Below are 21,874 nucleotides of genomic sequence, written 5' to 3' on the forward strand. Positions count from 1 at the left end.
CTCAGCACATGACCAGGATAGACAAAGCTTTGTGTACAACAAGAAAAAAAACGAACCTAAAATAATCAGTGAAACCCATATACACGTATTTACAAAAGCCACCCATTTTCAGCTCTGCACTGTACACCAGCAGATCATCACACAACTAAACAATCAAAATGAATGAATTATTTAAAATGAAAGTATTGACATTTAAATACAATAAAGGACATTTTTAATTTGCACTGCCATTGTTAATATAACACTGTGACTTACATAACATATCTTTTAACAAGCGAATAAAAAACACAAATTATATTTTAAAAGGAGGACGTAAAGGGTAAAATTATAAAGACATGATTAATTAAATAACAGGAATAAATCAAAAGCATTACTTTTTTTTTTTTTTTTTTAAAGTAAATCAGTGTTTCTTTATTAGATGGTATTGCAACGTTATCCTAGTATGAAGATGTTCAGTGAGGGCATTGAAATTCTTTTTGTAAGGGAATTATAAGGAAAATGTATGAAGATTTAAACTATATTTTCTTTTTTAATTTAAGGGAGAAAAACTAGTTTATCACAGAATAGTCCTCACTACACAGCCTGTCTTTGGCTGCAGTTTTATGTTATATTATATTAAATTGTATTTATTGTAAGACTATTCATATATTAATATTTACACCCAGGGTGTCAAAGTTATGACACTTCTATGTCAAAAACATTTCAGTATAATATTTAATGGGACAGAAAATTTTTTTTATTCTATAAAAACCCATGAGCAAGATTTTGGTTCTTTTCCTCCCTTTTAGTGTAAACATCTAAAGATGTTTTGGGGGCTAAAATCATTACAATCTACATATAAATAATGTTTCATTTTGTAATAATCGCAATATTTAGTCAACATTCAAATTGAACAATAAAGATTTTCACTTTAGGGTTAATCTGTTTTCTTAATTCATGTCTTTGATCCCCCTGGGCTGAAAGGGACTACCTGGTGAGCACGGTTCAGCCCGTGGGCCATATATTTGACACCCCTGATTTACAGCATTAGGATCTAATAATCTATTCTGTAGCAGTTCATCATGCAGAATTAACGCATGTTTGCATTCATTTTCAGAGGCTCAACCTATAAAAGACAATAATATAATATAATCATGAGTAGGAAAAATGGTTCCTGAATACGTACAGATACAGAACTATAACAAATCCATTGTGAAACATGAAGGTGGATTTGTAAACTACCCACAGAAACCACATTGATTTTAATCACAGCTTCTGTAATGAAGTCCTGTCACATGGTTCACATCTATGACAATGATTTAAGTCTGTGGGTCACTCCGCTGCATTGCGTTACTGTAGGTTGAAGGTCAGGATGAACGTGGTGAGGACTCCACACAGCATGAGGAACGGCAGCCAAGTTTTGAGGAACGCCGCAAAGCTGAAGGTCAAACAGAAAGGAACAGAGAGTCAACATCATGGATATGAGTTTAAAACCAAAACACTCTTCCCTGTTTTCTTTTTTTTTTAAAAAAAGACTACAAACAATATAGGGCACGTTGATGCGTCCAATGACAAGCTATGACATCTACGTCCTTCTGTGCTCTCCACCCAGCCAGCATGGGGGGCACAGAGGGGAAACCCAGTTGTCAGTGATATATTAGGTAGATCACCCCTTTCAAAGGACTGGTGTGCTGTGAAAATATGAGGGCAGCACAAACTGTGACGCCAGCATTCTCTATCTGGGTCAGCAGAGAATAATGAGGAGGCTTCTCAGAGCCATATGTCTCCTCATAGCCAGCAGAGGAGGCAGTTTGTTTAGGATTAAGTTATTACAGGTGTTTGACCCAAATATTGTTCCAAACCCAAAATTGTCTGCATCAGCTGAACTGAAATTTAACCAGTGTCTGTGTGTATACACCAAACCTCTCGTTAAAATAATGTAGAGATGCCCTGTGTGTCCTGGACACATCATTTATAAAGATTTCCTGATGCATGCAAATATATTAATAAAATTAAAAAAAAAAAAAAAAAAAAAAAAAAAAGCTAAATGAGCTGACATTGCAATTTACTTTACTTCTTATTCTTATATTATATTATATTACATTATACACTCCTTAAGGATTAAAAAAAAAAAAAAAAAAAAGAATAATTGTATAATTTTTAATAAACACTTGGCTTGCCTGGTTCAAAATCAAAGTACTGGTATCTCTATTAAAGATATTCAAATTTTTGAACCAAATAATCAATAAACATTATGAAAACATCCCGGCACAAGAATATTAGACATAACTGAAGTAGACAGCTGCCAGAGGAAGGAAAATAAAATCAAGAGTAAAATAGAACTTTTAAAACTGGCAGGTAGGAGAATTACATTACAAAGCATTAATATACAGTATGTGATGTGAATTTATTCTATTTCCATTGAGCAATTCCATGCTAATTATGCACAATATTAGAAATTCAAGGATATTTCCTAGAGTTGCTGTTTGCTGATATAAAACCAAATGGGAGCCATCTGACACTGGTTAGATTAAGGCTGTTTGAAATGGCACACTCCGTACTATACACTACAAACAACTCAATGAGTATATACTCATATATATATATACACATATATATATGGAGGAATAAACGAGACCACCCGCGGAGGGTGAGGAAGAGTTTTTTTTTATTTTTTTTTTTTAATATATATATATATATATATATATATATATATATATATATATATATATATATATATATATGTACCCACTGAAGTATACTTCAAAGTTTCCCAAGATGCATTTGGAACCTACAATGAAAAAAACCTGAAGCACACTGAGGCTAAATATCTCCATTGATTCGCCACTTTTGAAAGTTCTGAAAACATTTTAGGTGAGAAAGTGACCAAGTAGAATATCAACACTTGGTCATTTGATCCATAAAACCCATTTCTAGCCGACTTTTCATAGACCCGCCCATGAGCTACTGACAAAACTTCCAGTTAACTTCAAAACAAGAGACCTATTTACAAAAGTGTTAAAAAAAACTAATGGAAGACAAGAAAAGAAGCTTTTGTTTTGAAAAATGGATGATTGAAGCCTGTCACAGGACGATTTTCCGTTCCACTCGCAATGCATCATGGGACGGTTAAGTATAATTAGTATGCCAACCGTGCATACTTCAAATATGTCCCAATACAATATACATCTGGGTATTTTCAGACTATCTAATGTGAAGGTACAACATACTCATTTTGACGTCAGTACGTTAGTGTGACATTTCGAACACAACCTTAAATGTGCGTCCACGGATTCCCAAAGCCAGTGTTTCCCAACCAGGGGTACGTGAGCACATTGCAGGGGGTACGTGGAAAAATTAAGAATTTATTTCCAAGATAATAAAATATATTCTCAGTCATTTCACAAGTCCGTCAATAAAATGGTACGTGTGCACAATGACTTGTTTTTAAAGTTTAAATGCCTGTTTAAAGGGGACATTTGAAAAGCTCCTTTTGTGGTAAATGTCATAAAAAGTTATATATAACACAGGCAGGTTAATTATTTGTTTTGTATTTATTTATTTATATTACTTATTATTTTTATTTATTCTTTTCTTTTTCTAATTTCAACTTTATTATTTTTTTCTTTAATAATATAATCATAATATATTAGTAATAATACAAATGTTTACTATATATTTTTATTGCCTTGAAGGCAACATCACTTTAAGTTTAATTTGTGAGGTAAATAAGAAGATAACGCCTGAATATTAATTGCTCAATTTAAGAAGATGAAATAATATTGTGTTACGTTCTACTTTTGGAGAATCGTGAACATGTATGAGTGATATGACAAAAAGGCTCAAGGGGTACACAAGACAAAAATAGGTTGGGAACCACTGAAGCAGACCCATGAGGTTGATCACAGATTTACTGATCAGAGCTGTGAGGATGCATGCACTGCAGATTTTACTCAGAGAAAACAGCCAATAGAAACCAATGCTGAGACGAAAAGGACTGGATGTCAATGTTACCACTGAGCAGAAAGCGCAAGGAGAGGAAAAAGAAGACACGTTTCATATTTTTCTTGCAGTTTCAAAATGTAAAAGTAATAAACAGTTAAAGTTGTTGTTATTTCGTCAATTTGTCATAGAGAACAACTGAGGCATGTATGGTCTGACACAGATCTATATGAGTTTGCTGAGTAGTTTCTTCACCTGTCGGCGTTTAAAAGAATGACGATGCCATAAATCACAATTAAATATTATGTAAATGATGAGATTTATGAGTGTTTGGATGGATTGTTTCTTAGAACTCAGTAATAAACAATAAGTAGGCATTTTACTGGTTGACTGACTAGGTTTGCAGCACAGACTTCATCACCACGCTTTGATGAAACAGCTGTTCTAGTTAGATTCCGATTTAACTAAGCCGGATATTCAGGTTAAACATGGAAAAAACCCTGAGCTGAGTTTGATGAAACCCCCTCCTGGATAATGTCATTTACCGCTTTGATTTGAGCTCATTTCAAGCCTTGAAACGTCACAGGAGGGCGAGTGCAGGCTCAGATTCCTCGGGAATGCTTTTAAAGTCAGGCTATATTCTTACCTCACATGTTTGCCTTGAATGAGAACCTGCACGCACAGGTTCACCATGTTCCAGGATGTGCTGTTGTTGTAACGCATGAGGTTCAGAGCCATGGCCACGTGGGAATGGCAGTTGTCGAGGCACAGATTGTGCTGCGATTTAAAAGAATTATATATTGTTAGTGAACTGTGGACGGAGAAGCTTTGATTTAATACAGAATATCCTTGTGGCTCTTACCGGCCTGCATTTGTATTCCTCAGAGGCGTCATGTACTGCTTTGTCCCATGTAGCTGCACCATTACCACAGACTTTATCCACATCTAGCTTCCAATACCTGAAATATCATATCAATCAATCAGTGTGGCCAATTTAGGCTACGATACTGTGGGATTGATATGATACGAATGATCAACTCACTTTGTTGGTCTTCCAAAGCCCATGTTGTCTTCCTGAAAAGATCACATTACACATTAAAATAAGCTATTACTTTGATTCAATACAATGACACAGGTATACGTTGCTTTTTCATTCAATAATCCAGACCACTTATTTTCTTTTATCTGCGTTGGACTTCATCATTGTGACATAAAAAAATGACATAAATGTAGGTTCCAGCATTGAATATGATCGTATATGCACGTTATCTGAATGTTTACATTTATTTTGTTAGGTTAATATAATTTAACAGTGTATGGAAAGCCATTTGACCATACATTTGATATGTGATATGAACCATGTAAAGCAAATTCAGCCATTTTCCATCCATCCATCCATCTTCAAACCCACTTATTCCTGTTTTTACAGGGTCGCGGGGGTCTGCCGGTGCCAATCTCCGGCTCTCATTGGGCGCTGGGCGGGGGTACACCCTGGACAGGGCGCCAATCCATTACAGGGCAACACAGACAAACAACCACTTCAAACATTTTCTTCTAAACACATTAAATAGGTCATAAATGTATTCCTTGAAACATGAAAAAAGCCATTTAACCGTTTATAATGTAATTGTGGAGCTAGACTTCACAAACTGTGTTTCAAATTTCTGTGTTCAGGATTTAATGGGCGGGTCAGAGATCATAGCCGCGTTATGTAACGGAGCCATCGTTAGCATAAACCCCACCCTGCGGCTGAAGCACACCAAACTACACCAGCGGGCGCAATTCGGCCCCGAGCCAAAAACAAACCACATATTCGGACTCGGGGGAACAAAACGTGTCCGCTGGTGCCACATTTACTGCGATTGTGTGTTTCGCCTCTAGCGGGCACAGTTCGGACTCTACCCGGGTGGGATGCACATATTCGGACTCGGGCGGAGCAGACCTTTCCGCTGACACGTCGTTTGGCCCGATCTGAGCACTTTTGGAAGCACTATCGACGCTGGAGCTGCTTTCACACTGCTCTCTCCCATAGACACAGTACATGGAGGCGGCGCCCTTCCCACCGTGGGCGTGTTTCCAGTGCCTCTAACTGACACCCCCCCCCCAGTGTTTCGAGATTTTTGAGTCCTAAATGAATATACTTAGCGATTTTTGGCTAAGTGGTCAATGACACACGTTTCTGTGGTGTGAAAAACTCATAACACACATTTATTTTTGCTGTACATGGACTTAAAACTCTGTTAGTGCTAAAATTAGGAAAACCGCATTTTTCGGACTATAAAGTGCACCGGATTATAAGGCGCACTATCAATGAATGGGTCTGACTGGGTCTATTTTCATACATAAGGCGGACTATAAGGCGCACCTGTTTGTTATTATTATTATTATAATTAAGACGCATTAAGCGAAATAAAATAGTCAGATAAGTCAAACTTTATTCAATTCATTAACAATAACTCTCAACATTGTTCAGGTTTAACACATAAAATACAGAACAATACACTCACTTTTTCAGTTCAGTATGTTGAAGCACAGTAGTTAATTTCATACATAAGGCACACTGTCAATTTTTGAGAAAATGAAAGAATTTTGAGTGCGCCTTATAGTCCGAAAAATACGGTACATCAGTATTACATTTCTGTTTACTAGTGCGTGAGTACACTGAAGCAAAAAAAAAGTGTCACTAGTAGTACGCCTTAAATGGTAATGAGGGAGCAGGGAAATGCAGAATCTGGCTTGCCATTGGATTACAAAAATATTCCAACCAATCAGAGTCCTGGATATGGTTCTAATCACGTCTACTTAATTTGCAATAGGTCTACTTGTACTACTAGTGAATCCTTAACAGAATAGAATAGAATAGAATAGCTTTACTTGTGCTACTAGTATACTAAAAACAGTCTACTACTACTAGTGAGATTTTGAGCGCACTAGTAGACAAAAATACTACTGAATGTTTTTGGCATACTAGTGAGGGAGGAGACCTTACTAGTGAAACCACATAATTTAGTGTTACTAGTACCAGTAGTACTAGTAGACTTAAGGAATGATACTAGTAAAAACTCAATGTTTTACCATACTAAAAGTATTGATACTACTAGCATACACAATAATACTTGTAGAATGTTTTGCTTCACTAGTACTACTAGTGCTTCACTTATGAAGTCTACTTGTGCACTAGTAAATCAAAACTGAGTACATGTAATCATAATCCGAGCACTAGTAGAGCTTTATTGTGGTTAATATCAATGATATCAATTTTTTTTTTTTTTGTTTTAATAAAGCTGTGTTTGCTGCATTAGTAGAAAAATTATGAATATGTGCTTTGAAATGAAAGAATTGACATTTAAATGAGATAAAGGACATTTTTAATTTGCACTGCAAATGTAAAGATACAGTAACACTGCGATTTACATAACATAGCTTTTAACAAGCCAATAAAAAACAGAAATTATACAGTATTTTAAGGAGGACGTAAAGGGTAAAATCATAAAGATATGATATTAAATTGCAGGAATAAATCAAATACATATATTTTTTTAGTAGATCAGTGTTTCTTTAATGAGATGGTGTGCAACACCATCCTAGTATGAGGATGTTCAGTGTGAGGGTATTATTTTTGTAGGGGAATAAAAGATAAATGCATAAACAATAAACATTTAAACAATATTTTCTCTTTAGTTTATGGGGGAAATAAGTTTATAACAGGATAATCCTCATTACACAGCCTGTCTTTGGTTGCAGTTTAAGGTTTTTACATATATTGTATTTATCTATTCATAGATTAATATTTACAGTCATGATATTTTTATGTCAAAAACATTTCAGTTTAACATTTAATAGGCAAAAATCATCATTCTATAATATTCCATGAATAAGATTTTGTTTTTTCCCTTCCTTTTTAGGGTAAACGTGAAGAATCACTAGAATCTGCATATGAAATATATTTCATTTTGTGATAACCGCAATATTTAGTCAACATTCGAATTAAACAATAAAGGTTTTCACTTTAGGGTTAATACTGACTTTACAACTTTTAACTCTGTGATGCAGTGATCAATAATACTGCACTCCTGCATAATAATATGAATTCCTGCTTTCTTAATCCAAAAGCATTACACACTCTGTATTATACACTTGTTTTACCGTATTTGAGTTATTGTTTAGAAGTTTGGGGAAATACATACATGACTAACATCCAACAGTTATTTACAATGCAAAAAAGAGCCACGACACTGATACATAACGCAGGATACAAAGAACACACACGTGAATTATTCTTAAAAACACCAGATTTAAAACTCCCAGATCTCATCAAACTCAAAACTGTCCAAATGATTTATAAAGCAAGTGAAGACGCACTTCCAAAAAGGTTCCAGAAAAGATTTTTAGAGAGAAAAGGGGAACATAACTTAAGAGGAAAACTACATTTCAAGATCCAATATGCTAGAACAACACTGAAAAAGATGAGTATAATATGAGGGGTTAAATTATGGCACTGCCTAAAGGATGAAATAAAAACATCAACATAAACCAGTTTAAAAAGATTTTTAAATCATATATCATTAGTAAGTATAAGAAAGAAGGGCAACAATTTTACCGAGGACAGCAATAATATATAATATGTATTAGGGCTGGGCGATATATCGAATATACTCGACATATCGCAGCTTGTAGTCTGTGCGGTGTTGAAAATGACCATACCGTTAAACTCGCTGACTTTTTTTTTTTTTTTAAATATCTTAGTGGCATTATGCACAAAAGGTGCACTTAAATTTAGTGTTGTTTTGAAATGTCATCTTAATGACAACATGCACAAAAGGGCACTATTTGTTTTTAAAATATTGTAGTGGCATTATGTACAAAAAGTGCACTTTAATTTTGTGTTTTGAAATGCCATGTGAGTTGCATCCTGCACTAATGTCTTGTTTTGAAATGTCTCTGTGACAATTTTGCACAGAACGTGCACTTTCTGTTGACAATTTTATGTTTGAGCCACTCACTGTTTAATAAATACAGTTATGTCAACTTTGACTTAGTTGTGATATCCCCTTTTTTGCATGAAAGTTTAAAATTGGCATATATTAATGCAGTATGATCAAGAATGTTTTAATGTAGACATATAGAATCATCATACTGGTGTGATTTTGTGCATCAAAGTGTTAATTCAAGGGTAATGCAAAATATCGAGATATATATCGTGTATCGTGACATGGCCTAAAAATATCGCGGTATTTATAAAAGGCCATATCGCCCAGCCCTAATATGTATATAATGGTATAAAATACTGTATATTAACACTTAAACATACTAAAATGTTTTTTTATTAATTCATATATTGCCACTCTAAATTTAACTGTGTCATAAATATGAAATAGTATAATATTAATATTATGTACATGTCATATACATTCATGTGCATGTAATGTATGTATATGTGTATATGTTTGATGTGAATGTATAAACTGTAAATATAAAACTGGTGCAGAATATATGCTGAATGTATATTGTGAAAATAGTAATATAAGTTAAATATTTGTGTGCGTGTGGCGTTATGTAGATAACCTTGTGTAGTTTTGTTGTGATGGGGTAGGTACAGTATATATAAGCTCTGCTTCAACCTACACTCTTTTGGCTGAAGAATTGGACAATTGAGTGTTTGTTCTGTACTTTTTTTGTTTTTTGTTTGCGGAGACCGCAGAGATAAAATTTAAAAAAATCAAAAATCAAACATGATAATGGTGGTATTTGGTGATGCATTAAAGCCGGTAAAACCACCGCAGGCCTATAATGTGAAACTACTGTAGACTATTGCTGTGTGTTTGCAGACAGGATTTATCTGAGCTTAGTCAAACACACACACACACACACACACACACACACACACACACACACACACACACACACACACACACACACACACACACACACACACTCACAGACACAAAGTAGGATCCTGCGAAATCCCGGATGACCCCAGAGGACGTGCAGATGCCCATGTGACCGATGAAGGGGAGCACCCACCTGCAGGAAGCATCATCATCATCATCATCATCATCACACACCGTGCATGAGATGCTCGATGCACATCTGAGTGTGCCACAGAGAGACAGTGATGTCTTTAAACCTGCGTCCATTGAGTGGACAGTTAACATGCAAAATAAAATAATAATAATAATAATAATAATAACAATATATTATTAGCATGCTAAAGCTAAACTATCAGTAGCAGGGACTCACGACAGGAGGGGGATTGGTGTCCACACAATGCAGTACGGGTAACGGCTTAGTTTCCTCTCGGATTTGAGGAGATCACTGTGATAGTTCATCATTATGTCGACGTCGTCCGTCTCCGCCATCACAGCCTGGAGGAGGAATACCAGGGGGACGACGTAGTGACGTAAGCACGCACACTGCCGTCTGCAGCCGAAAGACGCTTAACGTCCCTGAACGCAACACAGCTTTTTTTTTTTTAATTATCATACAAACATACATAGACACTACTAAAACATACAATGACTGATCAAAACACAACATTGACAAGACAATGAAGAACCAAACAAAAATGAAACTAAAACCAAAATAAATCAGAGGTCCCTTCAAAAGACAAATTTACAATAATTTGGGAAATCTTAACAGTAGGTTTCAAATGGATTTCACAAACTTATTATTTTAAATATTTGTAACTAATTTGAAATCGCTTTTGTAGCTCAGAACCACACTAAAACAAAAACATATTTAGAAGATGATTTAGGGATGATCGATACACAAAATTCACAAGATGAGGCGATACGCGATACTGGGCTGCATATCGATACGAGACGATATTTTTGGAAAGAGAAAAAGACAACAATAAAAAAATAATAATAATAATAATAACCATGCTCTGAGCCTATGTATGGGTACAAACTTATTGACTCAAGTAAATGTAAAATATGAAATACACAATAAGATTAAAAATAATAAATTTTTTTACCTTTGCATGCCAGTTTATATTACAACCAAATCATGCCATTACCATTACATCTTTCAAAAAACAAAACATCTATGCATTACCTTTGCATAAGTAAAAATTTTTTGAAAAAAAAATTTTTTGAAAAAAAAAAAAAAAAAAAAAAAATATATATATATATATATATATATATATATGCACAAGCCCAATGGGTCAAATGTGAAATGTATTAACTGCTTAAAAGTTGAGTAATTCTGTCATTGAATGTTTCTGTAATGTCTTTTTGCCTCACACAACTAAAACCCATTCCATCAAAACTGTATTCATAACACATCCTCATAAATAAAAAAAGATGGGAAATGAACAGAGTAACAATAACCTATAAATGTAGTCAGCAGTAATGAGCCTCAAGCGCCTCCTAGCTACTTATTCTTGCAAGTTCACATTTGTAGCTAATAAGTCAGCAAAACCACACTAAATAGTCATAAATGAGAGAAAGGTGCCCCCTACTGTCTTAACTGTAGTAAATCTTCATAAACTAGATAAGAGAAGCATATGTGCTGAATAAGTACTTCCTTAATTGTTTAACAATTGATAAAGAGCATTCGACTATTAACAAGGTGTTCTATATTTTTATTCTTTGTTTTGTTGACAAACTTCATAACGGGGCCTCAGTGAAAACAAATGAACAAAAGAACATCTGGAAGCCTTGAAATGTGCGACGACGAGGGCAAACATACACCCAAATATCTCTTCTCTAAACCAAAAAACAGAGTTTGTTTTACTACATCAAGCAAACATGTACCAGAACATCAGAGGATGAGGACCTCCAAACACTCGTACAATAAATGGAATTGTATAATAAAAACGAGCATCCATATCGGACTGATTTCTAACAAAATTCAGAGACTCACATTGCATCTGATGAAAAGACAGAAAATCAACTGGGCTAAAAAAGAAAAACAGATTGAAAACCTTTCCAGGCTTGCATTGATCTGTAATGATAAATGCTGTTAATTCACAATCTATCAATATAGTTTCTATCAAATAAAAATGATTACATTGATTCTTGGCTATCAAAGTTAAGGATAGCAACTTTTAGACAAAAGCCAGCTTGCTGTCCCCGTCAGTTGTAAACAAACTTTTATTTATTCGGAGCAGCAGCGTTTACAACCAAGCAAGCAGCATTAAATTCTGGGGCAGAAGGGTCACAAAAAAGGGATGAGCCCTCGTTTTAGTGTCTATGATGTGGGGGTGTGCAGCCATGGAGAGATCAGGCTGCTGTAGAGCACTTCCCTCCTTCTGTAGGAGACACCAGATGCAACAAGGCAGACGATGCATCGTTGCAGCCACACTGACCACAAAAAACGGTCACTGGACTGGGTTTCTCCTTGTTACTTGAATACAAACCTAAGAAGGATCTGAACCTTAACCCCCTCCTTCAGGAAACTTAGGTGTGACATGGAAGGTGCTCTTATAGATTCCCCCCCTTATGCCGACACAGGCTGAGGGAAAGGCTGAGGTGTTGTAGCTCGCAGGTATATCAACGGGGCGAGAATAGCTTCTCTAGCGATAAAAAGCGCCTCTACTCCAACTGCCCCCCCCCCCCCCCCCCCAGTGCCCTTAAAAACAGGGAAGTGCAATGCATAGTGTGGAGATGTGAAACGGCATTCACTCATTATTCTGCCAGACGGAGAGAAGAGAGTTCAAACAGGAGCCAGGAGAACGTTTCTCTTCGTACAGTCCATGCTGGTGGCATTAGCTGGGCCTACACTGGACTTGTCCCTCTGAGCCGTCTTCATCGTCTGAAGCCTCTGGTCCGACCCCACGCAGACCAGTGATCCTATAGCCCATGTTAAGCAGCATTACTTCCAGCGGATCCGCATTCATACGCCGCTGATTAGCCTGAGCGGCTCCCTCCATGTCTTCCACTACACGTCCGTTCTCGCTATCCGTCTGTAGGTAGATACAGTAGAGATCTGAGAAGAATTTCCTGGCCAGCATATCAACATTGTGTGGTGATTCCTTTACTTGCCTCAGGTCTGGGGTTCCATAAGCGAACCACAGGGTCGATACCGCTGGTTGCGAGGAAGCAGTAGCTGGGATGAGGCTGCAGGCAGTTTACTATGGACTCATCTCCCTGCAGAATTCTCACCAAATTCGTTGTTTCTTTTTCCCAGATGAAGAAGGAGCCGTCATCAGATCCACTGACTATGTATTGGCCTTTGCTGTGGAGAAAAGAGCTCCTTGAGTGTTTGTTTAGCCATGTTTTTATCGTCTTCCTCCAGGGTTGGGGTCTATTACATTTACATCTTCAATTATCCATGTTCAATTACAACTCAAATATGGTTACGGTGAGTGGCATTTTTTTCAATTACAATCACAATGACAATTATTATTTACCCCCTGAAAGTCAATTACAATTACATTCTCAATTACTAAAGTTGAAATTCAATTAATTACAATTACTGGGCCTGTAATAAATAACCCCATAAAACAACCTTCCTCTTGTGTTAGCATTCTGTTAGCGTCTCTTATGATAATGGTTCATGTTTTGACTCATGTCTTAAATCAGCTGTAAAATACACTAACAAATGTTATTTATAATCCAATTTGTTTTTCATCTATTGGTTACATTGTTAGGCTTCCTTATACATGGAAATATTGGTATTAATGTTGTTGGTGTGTCTTTCTGGCTGAGCCTTTTTTTCTGTCCCCTCGATTTCAATTTTTTTTTTAAATGGTAAAATGATCCTCAAGAGAAAAGTCAGGTAGTGGGAAAAGTTGACATGAAACATGTTTTAATAATTTTTAACTACATACTGTATGTGTAAGCCATAGAACTGCAACACGGTTCCACAGGTTTGTGTTTAATTAAAATTAAATGTAGAGTTTTTCTAGAATTTCCATGTCAATTACAATTACAAAATCAATTATCTGAACTCTATCACAATTATATTATGATTACAGCAGCAACATATTTTTTCAATTACAATTATAATTGACCCCAACCCTGTCTACTGTTGCATTATGTTACAGTTCTGAGCTGAGTTCTGCTTCCTCCAGCAGATGGAGAAAACCTGTCTGTGAAAATAATGCAACTAAACAAAATACCAACGTGGTGTAAACACTGATGTGGTCATTAAAATCAGACAAGCTGACTACTGCCCCCTAGTGTCCTCACCTTCCAAAAAAGTTTGCCTCTTTGATGTCAGTGGTGGTGTTACAGTGACCACAGTATCTGTGCTTGTAGTCAAAGCTGCGCTCCCTCAGGACCACCTCATCCTCAGGGATGGACGGCTGGAATCGAACTGAGCTGGACTTCTTATCTTCATGTGGTGGGTGGAAGATTCATACTTTTAGAAAAGTCACGCGCACCTACTTTGCAGATTCTTTCTTGAAATCAAAGTGCAAAAAAAAAACGCAACACAAAGTGAATCTCTCTCACCTGACTCTGTCTTGGAGAAAAGAGCCGTCTTGATGTCTTTATCCAAGGCATCACAAGCACTGCTGTGTGCCTGCTCAGGAAACTTTCCTTTGAAATCATCCAGACACTCCAGAGCCTCAGCCACATACTTCAGCTCAAACAGACACCTCGCCAGCCGGAAATGGGCCTTTAGGTGGCCGGGGTTCAGAGTCAGAGCTTTAAGGCAATCCCTGAGTGCATCATACAGGTCTCCATCCCTGGAAATAAAAACTCTTCATATTTATAGTTTTTAAAACTGCTACCCAGATCAGATAAATCCACAGTGTAGGCCTCACTGGTCAATAAATTGAAGATTGTTTGAAAACACTTAACGTGAAGCTTTATACATAAATATGCATACAAGGCTGACATTATCGGTCATTAGCATGAATAAGGTGTCACAAAGTCTGTCATTAAGCCTCATTCGGTAAATTATGACACCTTTGGAGCCATGTTGGCATTTTTTGGGTTAGGTGGAGGATCTAGTGGGGTTAGGTAAGGTTTGGGGTTAAGGTAATAAAGGGTTAAGGTTAGGGATTAGGGTAACTAAAGGTTAGGGTAACAAACAACACTTAATGACAGCCTTTATGACACCTTATTCATGCTAATGACAGAGTAATGTCAGCCTTTATGTGTAAAACTTTAAGTAAAGTGTTCATCGTTTGCTCGAAAAAGGACGTAAAAAGTTGAATTTGCAGGTTGGTATCAAGGGGAATACTGGAAACAAACAAGCAGCTTTAACATTTACCTGCAGAAGGCAACTCAGTCACACCTACCATTTGCGTTTCATGTAAGCTGCAGCCCGGTTCCCGTAAAGCATGGAGTTGCAGCTGGCCTGATGAATACCTAAGCAGTACAGCTCGATGGCCTGTGTCCATTGTTGCCGTGCAAACGCATCGTTAGCTTGTTGTTTGATTTTCTCTAAGTGAGGAGAGAGCTCTGTACAACTATAAAGGAGAGGAAGAGGAAAAACGTTTGTTTTCCAAAAGCTGTTTTATTAAGAAAGTAATTTAAAAAGGGTGATGAAGTGAAATTTACTTAGAGAGTGTTTTACTTCCACAGAAGCGAATATGGCTGGTTGGCAAGTGAATTCCATTGGAAACACCGTTGGTCGTCTTTCCGTTTTGCATCACACCTGGAAAGCCAAAGTTTCAGCAATCAAGTACAGTTGAAATCATGTACATTTCTGCATTTTACCTTTTACATAGTAAAGACCCACCTGTTGATGATTGGCAGGCTTTTGAAAACAGGAAAGTATATGGCTTTTGTTTGAACGTCAAGTCAAAAAGATACACCTGTGGGAACATTTTCCAAATTAAAAAACATCGGTAAAATCTCACACGCCCAGAAGCCAGGGATGCGATATCGCCATGACTACAAAGGATGTTCGTCTTTTGTGAGACACGTTACCTGTTCACCACCCATGTTAACAAGAAGCTCAGTGCCGTCTGGACTGAAAGTTACATAAGTGGCCACCAGTACCCTCAGGCGATTATTGTAGTCTGGGAGCTTTACTGGTAAATGTCCTGAAGTATTCACACAAAGGTAAATCTTATCAACAAAACACTATTGTACCAGTATTCCTCTTAAAAAAAAGACCCAAATAGTAATAATTAGTTTGGTAAACGTACAAACCTGCAACATAATACTGCCCCGCTCCATCTGGAATGGGTTTTTGCCTTTCACAAAACGTGTGAACAGCAGCTGATGTGCTCTGACTCAGGGATTTTCTGTGGGCAGAACAAAGAAAACTTCACACCTCAGAAACAGGGTAAAATCTCAATGCCACCATTATTGGAGAGTCTGTAATACAAAAAAAAAAAAACTACAGCATCTGAGTGGAAAGCAAAGTAACCTGTGGTTATGGATCATCCTGATGTCATAGAGGCGAACAAACGGCCCGTTAGCTCCCACAGCTAGGTAGTTATTATCCCGTGGATTGACAGCCAGACACTTGGCCTCAACCAGCTGACCACAGAACTCCGTCAGGTCAATCAGCACCTCTGAGTGTTTACTGTTCTCCCTCAGGTCGTACTGCCTGCAGATGCCGAGAGGATACAGAGTACACTGTAAACCTGGATTTCATCTCATTTCATTTTCTACTTGGATTCATGGTTGCACCAAACCTGATGATTCCATCCTCTGCAGCACTCCAGAACGTGTTGGGCCACATCGGTGCTGTGGCAATGCGTTTGACTCTATTAGTGTGATCCGAAAACATATGAATGGTTTCTTTCACTGTCAGGTCGTGCACGTGGACCTTTGTGTCGGCGGCACCAGTCACCAAGATTCTGTCTCCAGAATGAGGAAGGAACTGTGAAAGAATGAGAAAAAAGAAGTCATCATATGACTTCTGTATGATAACAGCCAATTGCCGCCCTGCATGCTTTGAACCAGTGCTTCTCAAACCCCCTTTTCTCTTATTACTGAATCCATGTACCCCCTTTGTCAGACTTCAACATTTTGCTCAGAATTCTATGAAAAACCACTATAGAGCAGCATAATAATGAAATGAATGAGTGATGACACACATTTGAAAAAGTCCCATTATAAATAAGTGAAATGAAACCGTATTTAGTGCCTCTTGAATGAATATATTTCTATAGTTTTTATCATTTCTGGTCATCTCCCACCTGCTGTAAGACTAAGACTGACTCTTGTATTTGCAGTATTATGAATATCATTTTTACCTAAAAATAAACCTTATATTCTCTCTCTCTCTCTCTCTCTCTCCCTCTCTCTCTCTCTCTCTCTCCCTCCCCCCCTCTCTCCCTCTCTCTCTCCCCCTCCCTCTCCCCCTCCCTCCCTCCCTCCCTCCCTGTAGTGTCATTGTGTACCCCCCCATTTGAGCAACACTGCTTTAAATGTCTCCCAGTTTAACACGGTGGGGTAAACAAAGAACAAAACAGACATCATTAAGTTAAATTTCATAAAAATCAACTGAGATATACATTTTTACATGTTTGCCAAAGATAGGGAATTTTTCATTTTTGCAACCACCTCCAAAATCAATATAATAATAATCCAGATCCCCTCTAAAATGTAATGGACTCTTCCATAGCGTACGTACAGTCTATCATTGGTTCAAATGTTGTCAAAATCAGTTTTGACATTATGTGGCAGACAAACAAAAATAAATAAATAAATGAATAAACGCTAGTTGGGTGAGAAAATAAACAGGGCATCATACATTTGTTATGTCCATAACCCAACACTGATTACAAGATTAAAGCAATAGAAAATGTTTTTGCTTCAAGTGTCCTCCTTACCTTAACAGAGAATATATTAGCAGCGTGGCCAGTGTGCATGGTCGTGAGCTTCTTGTGTCTGAATGGATCCCAGATGATGGCATGTTGATCATCTGAGCCTGAAGCCAGCAGACTGAATACAAATATAATAATAATAATAATCAAATACGGTACACATCTCTTGGACACTGACAGCTGTGTCTTTGATGACTGACTGCCTCAAACTATTTATTATACATTGCATTATATAAAAAAAAGTGTGAATCTAACACATAAACTAAGAAACTTCTAATATAAAATGATGTTCTGGAAAAATAAGTAAATTAATAATTAAAGCCTCCTCTTTCAGAAGTGAAAGCTGATGCTAGAAAAATATTCTGTAATTACAGTCAGAAATGATGTGTGGCTGAGCAGAACTGAGTGCTGTACCTTAGTAGAGAGAGCCAGAGGTTTGCAGGTTTATTTATGGTCAACACAAAACCACTAAGTAATTGACTAAGGAAACATTTTCTCCTCTACAGTTATTAATTATGTTAATAGTTATATTTTTCAGACGTACAGTAACTTAAAGTTCTGTTTTTTTTATCCTTTTTTTAAATGTTTGTCTCGGTCACACCTTCAGGATTTCTAACATGTTTATTGATTAGATCATTTACTATACATCAGTGTTTTTCAACCTTGGGGTCGTGATCCCTTGTGGGGTCACCTGAAATGTCTAATTGATCAAATACACTGATTACTTATGTTTTTTAATTATTATTTAATTTAACAAAAATAATCTCAAACATAATTCTAGTTCAAATTACGGCTGGGCAAAAAAAATCGATTTTGTCGAATTTGCAGATAATTTTTTTCACCACAGTTTTTTTTTGGACTTTTTCGCGTTCCGTCCTTGTGGGTTACTGTAGTTCAATGTGAGCCCGCCCCCCCCCTTTGTTTACATGTGTTTACTCTTTGAGTAGGCTATATGTGTGCCACAGGCATGTTTAATGTTTTATTCACACTACGCTGAGATGCTAAGGGAAGAGTTTTTTTTTTTTTTTTTTTAATTGTAATGCTAAACATTATAAAATATGTAGTTATCTGATTTCTTAATCAGAAAATTGAAGCTACTGTGAAGTTGCTGTTGCACTTTTGCTTAAACCTTGGTTAAAGCTTGAAATTGTTGAATGACAGAGAATCATTTACTTTTTATTATTTGATTGTTCTATACATTTCAACTCTTGAGGACAATCACAGCAATAAAGTTGCACTTTTGACAATATATCTGATGTCTGCAGTCATTTCAACATGACTGCAGACACATTGTCATGTTGAAAAAAATACATATACAAAAATCGAAAATCGAATCGCAACTCAAATGTTTCTTTAAAAAAATCGAAAATTTTTTTAGGCAAAATGCACCCTAGTTCAAATAAAATGCATTAAAACATATCTGAGCTGGCGCATCCTGTCACTTTGTGCACAAATCCTGTATAACAAACTCAAAAACTATTTCTAGACAGATAAATAAATAAATAATAAATTACCAGAAATTTGTGATATAAAATGAGGTCACGACCCAAAAAAGGTTGGGACCCACTGATTTACATAGTTATCAAAACAAAGGTTAACTCACTCTCCTTTTTCATTCCATTCCAAACAGTTCACACAACCAGTATGTCCCTATGGAAACACACCACAAAAAAATGTCCAAAGATATCAAGCTTGCAGTCGTATTATAATAAAGTCAGTTATGGTTCTGGCTGACCTGAAGCTCAGCCTCCAGTCCAAGTCTCTTGATGAAGGGGTCCGTCACATGGTAGGACCTCTGGAAACCTGCTGCTTTCTTGTCCTGAAAAACCCAAACCATCATCTGAGTCAGACTCCTTGGATTATGATATCATTTCTTCCACTCATGGATCACATTCAGGTCACGCTCTGGTATTTGTTCACTCACCACGATCTGTCTGTGCAGGATGTCTCTGGTGATGTTCACAGTGCTCATGGTCTCACTGCAGAACGTAGAGGAAGTTCTAGGGCTGGAGGTCACCACTCAAGCGACATTTATGTCTGTTTTCTTATAGCTAAGATGAAAAGACGTGGAAAAAGATGAGGAGGAAGGACATTAATGGAGGTCGGGCAGTATTATATACAGTAGATCAGTGGTTACCAATCATTTTTTGGCCCGTTATACCCCCTTTGCATTTTTGTCAAATCATGTGTGCTCCCTCTTCATATCATAAGTACCCTCACCATAATGCCATATGCGGTTTAATTTGTGAAACAGCTTGCTCTCCTAATCCCCTGAATGGTCATGTTTACATGAGAGCTTTCCTCTTTAATTCCGAATAAAAGTTAAATCCTCTTTAAACTGACCTTGTGAACAGTTAATTCCGAATAAAAATGTAATTCCAACTTAAACCTAAATCCAAATTAGGTGGCTGGTTTATTCCGAATTAAATGTCTTCTCGAAACATTGGTTCCCAAAAGCTTTAATCTACAAATTCAAAACAAAGAGTAGAATTTAGTTAAACTACTACTTTTATGTGATTACTTCAATAGTAAGTAAATAATAATAATAATGCATCAGTTTTATACAGCGCTTTATCATAGACACTCAAAGTCGCTTTACAGAATTAGGGCATTATTCTTTCACTCCACACTTAGTGGTGGTAAACTACTATTGTAGCCACAGCTGCCCTGGGGCAGACTGATGGAAGCGAGGCTGCCATAGTGCGCCATCGGCCCCTCCGACCACCACCAACACTCACACACTACATTCATACTAGGCAATGTAGGTGAAGTGCCTTGCCCAAGGGCACAATGACAGATACCACTGGGGTGACTGCCACCCCACTGTGGCACCTGGAATTCTCAGTGGTCTCCCATCCACCTACTAACCAGGCCCAGACCTGCTTAGCTTCCGAGATCTAACGGGATCGGGCAATGACAGTAAATACAATCTGCTTTGTAAAACGTAGCATAATGTAATTATTGTCAGAAGTGTGATAAAACTGGCCTAAATTACAAGAAAACAGTATTTTATTAAGCAATTTCACTGTTAGTTTGGTGAATTTGTTAATAAAAAATAAAAAATATTAAAAATAGCCTAAAAGGAACTAGGAACATTTGCTTATTATTTTTAAATGAATTGTATCACCTGCAGTGTGCTCCTGTACCCAAAGGGGAACACGTACCCCTGTTGGGGAACCACTGAAGATGTAAACATAAGAGCTAACATAAGGTAATACAAGTTAACGTAATTTACAAAAAAAAAAAAAAAAAAAAAAAAAAAAAAAAACCCTGCTATTTAATAGCAGCTATAACATAAACAGCTCTTATGTTAGCAGGTATTCAGGGTCAGCTCAGTTTAACAGTGCTATCAGCCCAGCAACAACAAGGCTATTTGATTAGCTTACACGCTAATAACAGCGATCTTTGCCTGTGTGACAATCGTGTTTGACAACCACTCTCATGTACTGCCATGTAGAGCACCGGTAGCCTGTCAGAGTCGTCAGTAACCAGAGTATTAAAGCTTTCCAAAGACCTGCTGCTGCTGCTCCTCACCAAGTTGCAGCTGATAGCTCACTCACGTTAGCTCGCTAGCTCAGCAAACCGTCCACTTTCATCAAACGTTTCTATTTGCGACGCTTTTATTACAGATTGTTAGAACTGGGTTAACCTCACCGCGTTCAGGATACTAACATGGTCTCAGTCAAAAAAGCGTCCAGTAAAAGAGAGTTCTTAGCGAGACTCGGTGAGAGTTTTGTTGATACCTTCTGTCACTTAAACACAGCCCACCTCTCAGTCAGGACATCACTGAACAAGTTCGTGCTCAACAACACCGCCAGCACTTCCGCCTGCTGACACGTTTCACAATAAAGGCACTATCTTAAAAATAATAGACTACTTTCACCTGAACAGAATAAAACAAATATGACATCTGTGTAGGTAGATGTATGTATTTATCATTGAATCAAAAACAACAACTTTTCAATAAAAATGAAAAAAAAAAAAAAAAATGGCAGTGGCTATCCGTACGGTTGCCGTATCAATATACCGACATTCTATCCGTACACAGCGCGACCTTTTTGGCCAGTTTCGGGCACGTGATAGGTCAGTCATTGGCCAGTTTAGGTCGCGTGACTAAAACTAAACCGTACCCTAAGCCTAAATCTAACCGTAACCCTAAAAATTGTTGCGATATTAGGTTATAATTTATAACCTAACCCTAACCCTACGTACTTGTACTTCGGTAACCGTACCAATAGCACCGGGGATGTCCATACGGCAACCGTACAAATA

The 21,874-nt window shown here is 37.1% G+C and overlaps 2 protein-coding genes across 8 annotated transcripts; both read right to left on the reverse strand.

The window, feature by feature from the left end:
• Positions 1-290: 290 nt before the first annotated feature.
• LOC114478614 (transmembrane protein 222-like) lies at positions 291-10,308 on the reverse strand. Its single transcript, XM_028471789.1, has 6 exons — positions 10,162-10,308; positions 9,861-9,945; positions 4,964-4,995; positions 4,784-4,880; positions 4,568-4,698; positions 291-1,417 (listed from the first exon to the last, which is right to left on the reverse strand). The coding sequence occupies exons 1-6, from the start codon at positions 10,278-10,280 to the stop codon at positions 1,330-1,332; spliced, it is 552 nt and encodes a 183-aa protein (XP_028327590.1). The 5' UTR covers positions 10,281-10,308; the 3' UTR covers positions 291-1,329.
• Positions 10,309-11,485: 1,177 nt separating this feature from the next.
• Positions 11,486-21,401, reverse strand: wdtc1 (WD and tetratricopeptide repeats 1). 7 transcript variants are annotated; one of them, XM_028471656.1, is made up of 16 exons: positions 21,346-21,401; positions 19,527-19,653; positions 19,338-19,421; positions 19,206-19,252; positions 17,609-17,720; positions 16,466-16,653; positions 16,195-16,377; positions 15,975-16,069; positions 15,750-15,865; positions 15,559-15,634; positions 15,378-15,474; positions 15,116-15,286; positions 14,322-14,557; positions 14,058-14,202; positions 12,909-13,101; positions 11,486-12,829 (listed from the first exon to the last, which is right to left on the reverse strand). In XM_028471656.1, exons 2-16 carry the CDS (start codon positions 19,572-19,574, stop codon positions 12,632-12,634), a joined length of 1,989 nt encoding a protein of 662 aa, XP_028327457.1. In that variant the 5' UTR covers positions 19,575-19,653; positions 21,346-21,401; the 3' UTR covers positions 11,486-12,631. The 7 variants fall into 7 exon arrangements, with proteins under 7 accessions (XP_028327457.1, XP_028327461.1, XP_028327462.1 ...); XM_028471660.1 differs by having other exon boundaries at positions 21,257-21,396; XM_028471661.1 differs by having other exon boundaries at positions 21,371-21,392.
• Positions 21,402-21,874: the final 473 nt, after the last annotated feature.

This window comes from Gouania willdenowi, chromosome 16 (assembly GCF_900634775.1).
Source record: "Gouania willdenowi chromosome 16, fGouWil2.1, whole genome shotgun sequence".
Lineage (NCBI taxonomy): Eukaryota > Metazoa > Chordata > Actinopteri > Blenniiformes > Gobiesocidae > Gouania > Gouania willdenowi.

Excerpts from the sequence above, each read along its gene's own strand:
- LOC114478614 (XM_028471789.1), bottom strand. The coding sequence starts at position 10,280 with ATGGCGGAGACGGACGACGTCGACATAATGATGAACTATCACAGTGAT. Across the intron at positions 4,996-9,860 it reads CAGGATCCTACTTTGTGTCT|GAAGACAACATGGGCTTTGG; the intron begins GTGAGTGTGTGT and ends TGATCTTTTCAG. Across the intron at positions 4,881-4,963 it reads GGCTTTGGAAGACCAACAAA|GTATTGGAAGCTAGATGTGG; the intron begins GTGAGTTGATCA and ends ATGATATTTCAG.
- wdtc1 (XM_028471656.1), bottom strand. The coding sequence starts at position 19,574 with ATGAGCACTGTGAACATCACCAGAGACATCCTGCACAGACAGATCGTG. Across the intron at positions 19,253-19,337 it reads GACTGGAGGCTGAGCTTCAG|GGACATACTGGTTGTGTGAA; the intron begins GTCAGCCAGAAC and ends GTGTTTCCATAG. Across the intron at positions 14,203-14,321 it reads TTTCTCCAAGACAGAGTCAG|ATAAGAAGTCCAGCTCAGTT; the intron begins GTGAGAGAGATT and ends CACCACATGAAG.